Source organism: Penaeus japonicus, unplaced genomic scaffold, assembly GCF_977035675.1.
Source record: "Penaeus japonicus unplaced genomic scaffold, GWHDUDI00000001_assembly GWHDUDI00000013, whole genome shotgun sequence".
Classification (NCBI taxonomy): Eukaryota; Metazoa; Arthropoda; class Malacostraca; order Decapoda; family Penaeidae; genus Penaeus; species Penaeus japonicus.
In genome coordinates this window covers 7,747,135-7,754,634 of record NW_028234415.1, presented here as the reverse complement: position 1 = coordinate 7,754,634, position 7,500 = coordinate 7,747,135, and the positions used below count along the sequence as shown (strand labels likewise).

Genomic DNA, 7,500 nt, shown 5'->3' with positions numbered 1-7,500 from the left:
CCTATGAAGAAAATATTAGAAAATTCAAGTCCTACTTTACCGTTGCTTAAATATCATAAATGGTCATACAAACGCTTTAATCCATATATAACAAAGGAGGATAAGAGTTTGAAAAAATTCGGCGCTACCCGAAACAGGCTTGGCCTAACAACCCACGCCGCCAAAAATGCGGGTAGGCCTACCGTCCTATTTTCATTCAAACAAAGTTAAAATGAAATCTACATCCCAACAAACACAACCTCTACACAAACGAGCACCCTATCATACAAAGAACGCTTATCCCGCCAGCAGGAAACCATCGAACTCCTCAAGGTTCCTTCCCCTCTAGAGTGGGGGGGGGGGAGGGTTAAAGTTTAACTCGAGAAAATTACAGTTTTAAATATTATGCCTAGAAAATAACGTATGCGTATTCCCCGTACAAGCATTGCGTTCTCAACTCACCAAGGCCTCTGTGGCGTATCGTGCGAGCGTGGGTGGCGTCGTCGCGTGGCGGCCCGAGGACAGTGGCGTGGGTTTGAACTTGTCCGCCGCCGCCGCCGCCGCCACGACCGTTACCACGCCACTCCTTTGTTCCGCCGCGCCGCCCCCCGCCGACGCCAACACTCTCCTCTTTCTCTGCGCCTCCGTGCCTTCTTCCTCGTCCTCGTGCCGCCTCTTCATGATGGACGTTCTCTTACCTCGGTGTTAGCGTTGGTCTCACAAGCGGGGCGTGCTGGGTGTGGGCGTGCATGTGCAATAATGAGGCACGACGGTTGCTTGCTCACTGTCCCACGCATGCTTTCCCGCGCCAGAGACGGCGACATCTGGTGGCCGCCGGCAACACCTTCGGAGTGACGTCATCACTCGCCGTCTGCCATCTAGCGGCCGTCCCTTCTTCGGCTGTGACGTCATTATTCTCGCTTCATATCTCGGCTGGAAGATTAACATTGATTTTAATCCACTTCCCTTCAGATTCATACAGTATTTTCTTGTTCTACAAACATACTTTCTTTCCCTTTAAAGAATACGAAGGCACTAAAATCTAACTAGCATCTTCTCTGACGTCATCAAGCTGTATTTTCTAAGACGAGGCAGAGACATCTGGCGGACGCTAGAAATGGCCTGAATGACGTCATAATTTGGGTTCATTTCGTTTTTTTTTTGCATTTGATAAAATAAAATATTTGCTTAGTGATGTTTGAATTGTAGACAATAAGACCAATGAAAATAAAACTGCTAAAAATCACAGTATAATCATATAAAAAGGATACAATTCATTCAGAATCAATATTCATCAAATTATAAAAAAATATATAATCAGAAACATAAATACATATAGAAAAGGCAAAAGCAAAAGCAAAAGATCATTCTATAAAAAGACCAAACCCAAAATAAAGCACAAATGTAATTATCGTAAACGAAAAAATGTAAAGATGCACTGCCCACGGTCCATTCGTGAGCGGGAAAGGTAAACAAAGTTTTCGATTCGTTTCAAATAAATTGTTTATACTTCTCGTTTTTTAAAGCAGGTATTGATGAATGTTAAATAGATCTTCAATACCTAAAACATGATCTCTTTCTCAAAATGTCTCAATGTAGAAAACGTATGAAACCATACACTCAACATAACTGGAAATATTACATATTAACAAATTCAAATTGCTCTGCCTACTTATTACGATACTCAGTTATGAAATAAATGAAATGTATCCATTGAACGTCTGGTTAACATTGCTTCTAAGAGACAGTGTAGCTCTTCCCCTAAGTTGGAAATAAAACGCAATTTTCGATACTAGTGTCCATTTCCAGGGATTACTGAACATTCAAGATCTTGAAGGAAATGCTTCCATTTCCCTCATTACCAAAGTTTCCTGCTTAGGATATACAAGTTTTAGCAATAAGTTTATATATAAGTATTTTGTTTTCTCATATGATAAGAACAATAACTAATTAGTAAATATTCTCTCTTCCTCTTTCTCTTTCTCTTTCTCTTTCTCTTTCTTTTCACATCCAGTCTCTCTCTCCCTCCGGAGCGGAAACCTCTCTCCTCTCTCTCTCTCTCTCCCTCACTCTCTCGTCTCTCGTCTACTCTCTCACTCTCTCTCTCTTCATCTCGTCTCTCTCTCCTCCCATCCTCTCTCTCTCTCTCCCTCCCACACTTTCTTTCTCTTTCTCTTTCTCTTTTCTCTTCTTTCCTCCTTCTCTTCTCTTCCCTTCGCTTTCCCTGTCTCTTCCCCCTCTCACTCTCTCTCATCTCTCCTCATCTGGTCGTCTCACATCTCTCTTCTCTCTCTTCTCTCTCTCTCTCTCTTCTCTCATCCATCGTCTCCTCTCTCCTGCTACTCTTTCTACTCTCTTTCTCTCACTTTCTCTTTCTCTTTTTCTCTCTCATCTCACTCTCTTCTCTCTCTCGATCTCTCTCGTCTCTCTCTCGTCTCTCTCTCTCTCTCTCACTATCACTCTCTCTTCCCTCCCTCTTCCCCTCCCTCTCCCTCTCCCTCGTCCCCCTGCTCCCTCTTCCCCCTCTCCCACTCCCTCTCCTCGCGTCTCTTCTCTCTCGCTCTCTCTCCTCTCTCGCTCTCTCTCTTTCTATTCCTCTCCCTCTCCCTCTCCTCTCCCTCCTCTCTCTCTCTCTCTCTCTCTTTCTCTCTCACTCCTCGCGGCTCCACACCCCCTCAACTCCACCCTCCTCGCCTTCGGCACGCTACTTCGACCTTCCCTCTTCCTCTCTTACCTCCCTTCCTCCCCTCCTCGGTCCCCATCCGCTGCTCCCTCCTACCCTCCACTCTCACGCACACCTCGTCTACTTGTCCCTCCCGGCAGAGACCCCCCCTCTCTCCCCTCTCTCCGCACAGTTGCTTCCCCCGCGCTCTCCCAGGACCTACCTGCGACCCCCCTCTCAGGTGTCCAAGATTCCCCGTCATCAGTACCCACGTCCGCTCCCCATTCGCTCTCACCCATCACCACACCCCTTCTCCCTCCTCTACCATCCATCACTCCTCCCTCTCCACCCCCTCGTCCTCATCACCCCCAACGCGTTCGACCCACTCCAGATCTCCCCCCTAACCTCGTCAGCACCTCTTCTTTCCTCCAACCTTTCTCCCCTCACCTCTCAGCACGAGCCCACACCCTCTCGTTCTATCCTCCTCCCTCCACACGATACCCCCGCTCCTCCCCCCCCATCCTCGGTTCCCCTCCACCCCTCTCCAATTTCTCATTCACCTGCCGCTGTCTCTCTCCACTCCCCCACCGCTCCTCCCTTCTAGCCTTAACTACCCATCCCCGCGGGTTCCCCCTCTCTAGCCGTTCCCTCCACCCCGCTCTCTCACCCCTCAACACCCCCGCAGTCGTCCCCAGCCATCTCCCCCATCCCCTCCTATCACCTCACTCACAGACTCCCCTCACCCATCCTTCCCCTCCACCTCCCCCTACTATCCCCGCGCCTACACCCGGCCCGCCTCAACTCAAGGTCCCCCTCCCACCACCCGGACGACCTCCCCCTTCCTACATGCCATTCAGTCCTCGCTCCTCCCTCCTATCCACTCCTCTCCTCCTCTCTCTCCTCTCTCTCTTTCTCTTTCTCTTCTCTTTCCCCCTCTCTCTTCTCTCACGTCTCTCTCTCCTCTCTCTTTCTCTTTCTCTCTTTCTCTTTCTCTTTCTCTTTCTCTCCTCTCTCTCTCTCTCTCTTTCTCTCTCTTCACTCTCTTCTCTCCTTCATATCTTCTCTCTCTCTCTCTCTCATCCCTCTCAACCCTCCCTCTCCCCTCCCTCACCCCTCTCCCTCTCTACTCCTCCCTCTCCCCTTCCTCTCCCTCTCCCTCTCTCTCATCTATCTCACTCTCTCTCTCGCTTTCTCTGTCTCTCACTTTCTCTGTTCTCTCTCTCTCCTCTGTTTCTTCTCTCTTCTCTCTTTCTCCCTACATATTAGGGAATTCTTTCTCACTGTCTTTCCTCTTTCACTCTCGTCTCTCTCTCTCTCTCTCTCTCCACTCTCTCTCTCTCTCTCTCTCTCATTCTTCGCTCTCTCCTCTCTCCTCTCGCTCTCTCTCTCTCTCTTCTCTCTCTCTCTTTCCTCTCTCAGGCTTTCTCTCTCCTCTCTCGCTCTCTTCTCTCTCTCTCTCTCTCTCATCTCACTTCCGCTCCTCTCTCCCATCTCTCCGCGCATCCTGCTCTCTCTCTCTCTCTCTCTCTCTCTCTTTCTCTTTTTCTCTTTCCCTTTCTCTTTCTCTCTTTCTTTCTCTTTTACAGAAGTAGGCAACATGTCAGCCAAAACTAGTCCAAGAGTTGCATTTGTCACAGATGCGAAACTGCTGGCACAGTGTGACCGTGTGCCCATCATAAGACACAGGGTAACAACCTCTGCTTCCACCGAGTCAGTTTCAGAAATATAATTTTTGTTTTTTTTTATCAGTTTCATATATATTGTATTTCACAGGCCACCAGATAAAAATATGAGCACTGATACAATAGTACTTCTAGTTTATGTTACAAGTTCCTTATTTGATAATAACCAGTGCATAAGCATATTATGAGTAATTTGATTAGTTAACTTCTCAAGAATGCTGTAACTGTCAGGTAAATGAATGATTATCACACTGGTTTACTTTTTTTTCTAATTATTTGATTTTCCTTACACAGGCAAGTATCACCAACAGCCTAATCTGTGCCTACAACTTGCTTGATCAAGTCAGAGTCATCCCGTCTGTCCCTGCTACTGAGGAGGAGATCAGGGGTTTCCACTCAGAGGAATATGTGCAGTTCCTGAAGGCGGCCGAGGCGGACTGCGAAGATGTGACAGAAGATGAGTTTGGTCTAGGTAAAGAAGAGGATTTTTTTTTTGTCTTTTAAAGATAGATTTCTTTGATTTTTAGAGCAGATTAAGATGTGTGGGAATATTTTATCACAAGACAAAATATTATAGTGGCATAGCTAGGCACCCACCCAGCACAAGGGGGATGTGCTCTAATCTTAAGAGATGTGGATTATGAACTTGATATACAATTCTGATCAGTTCACCAGAAACATATATAAGTCTTTAGTAAAATACAAAAATAGACAGTTCAGTCATGAAAGGCTCAAGAGCGAAACATCACTGACTTTCTTTGAAAGCTTACCCCTTATAAAATCCTGACTGGCACCCTGATATTGTGTAATATCTATAAAGGAGATTGATGTAAATTAGAATTTCATTGTAATAAAAATCTATATAGTATATAAAATATATATATATATATATACTATATATAATATATATAAATATATACTGAATTATATTGTATGTATAAATATATATATAAAAAATATATATATATCTATAATATTAATATATATATAATATGAATATATGTATAATGAGATGTAAATATATATAGTATATACTATAACTAATATTATATATATATAAAATACTATATTATATATGATAAATAAGTATATATGTATGAGTTAAATATTATATAAATCCTATATATAATGATATATATATATATATATATGTATATATGTATGTATATATATCATATATAATATAATATATATATTATATAAGTATATATTAAGATGTATGTATATATATATAGAATACACTATATATATATATATATATCTAAATAAGTATATATTGTATGTATATATCTATATATGTATATTCTGTATAAATATCAATAAAATATATAAAATCTAAATATACATATATATAAATATATATACATACATATATACATATATATATATAGATATATCTATAAATATATATATATTTTGTATATAATATATAATAACTTCTAATATATATATAAATTATATACATATAAAACATATATGACAATGTATGTATATAAAATACATATACATATATGTATGATACAGTATACATATACATATTATATATATACATATAAATATATAATATATATATATAAAAAAAGTGATATATCACTATAATATATAATATATATATTATATAAAATATATATTATATTATAATAGATTTATACATATATAAATTTATACTAGAACCTAAAGCTTATCTATAGATAAATATTAAATATATATATACATAAAACTTCATGTTATATTCTATACTCTAACTCTCATATATAATATATATACTATATAAATATATATATATACTATAATAATATATATCATATAAAAATCAAATTATATATCTATATATAAAATATATCATACATATAATATCTATAATATATAAATATATAATAAATATAAATAGATATAAATGATCAATATATAATAAATATATAAATAAAATAAATACGATATAAACGTATTAGTATAGATAATAATATATTATTAAATAATATATACATACTCATATATTATAGGTAAAATATATATATACACACATCACACACACCATACATAGATATAGATATAGATACCACACCCATATAATACACATCCAACACACACACCCACAACACACTCACCACCCACACACACACACATTACTCACACATACACACACACAACACACTCACAACACACCCACACATACACACCCTCTCACACACACACACACACACACACACACTCACACACAACACATCACACACAATCACACACACACACACTCACACCAAAAGCACACACACAAACACTCACACCACACACACACCACACACACACACAACACACACCACACTCAACAGCCATACTACACTCCACACACTGACCACACACTCAGCCACACACACACACCACACCACACACACACACACACACACACACCACAACACACACTCAACCACACACACAACACACACACTCATACACATGCCACACAGCACACTCAGCCACACCACACACACGCACATCCCCACTCACACCACACACACACACACACACACCTCAAACCACTCTCCTCACACAACACACAACACCACACTCACATCCACACACACACACACACACTACACACTCACACACAAACACACCCACACACACATCATACACATACTCACACACACACCCCACACACACAAAACCAACACACACACACAACTCACACACTCACACACTCTCACACACACACACACAAACACCCACAGTACACACATCCACACACAAACACACACACTCACACACACACACACAAACACACACTCACACACACACATACACACACACACAAACACTCACACACACACACACACCTACACAAACACACACACACCACCACACTACACACACACACACCAAACACACACACACACATCCATACTCACACAACACACACCTCACACACACCTCACACACACACAACACACACACACAAACACACCACCACACACACACACACACACACACACACACACTCCCACACAACACACCACACACACAACTCACACACACACACAACACCACACACACACACACACACACATACCCACACACACATCACACACACACACACACACCCACACACACACCCCCCCACACACCCACACACACAAACACACCCCACCCACACCCACACACCCCACACCCCACACACTC

General features: G+C 41.4%; 2 protein-coding genes across 3 annotated transcripts in view; one reads left to right on the top strand and one right to left on the bottom strand.

The window, feature by feature from the left end:
• LOC122247797 (uncharacterized) overlaps positions 1-825 on the bottom strand; it is a 7,947-nt gene extending 7,122 nt beyond the window's left edge. Inside the window, exon 1 of the mRNA XM_043007400.2 lies at positions 442-825. Within this exon, the coding sequence (XP_042863334.2) occupies positions 442-660 (219 nt within the window). The 5' untranslated portion in view covers positions 661-825. The remainder of the gene's footprint in view (positions 1-441) is intronic.
• A 480-nt stretch (positions 826-1,305) lies between these two features.
• LOC122247798 (histone deacetylase 8) overlaps positions 1,306-7,500 on the top strand; it is a 15,044-nt gene continuing 8,849 nt past the window's right edge. Inside the window, exons 1-3 of one of the 2 annotated variants that reach the window (XM_043007401.2) lie at positions 1,306-1,447; positions 4,228-4,328; positions 4,618-4,795. In XM_043007401.2, the coding sequence (XP_042863335.2) occupies positions 4,239-4,328; positions 4,618-4,795 (268 nt within the window). In that variant the 5' untranslated portion in view covers positions 1,306-1,447; positions 4,228-4,238. The other variant, XM_043007402.2, reaches the window with a different exon arrangement.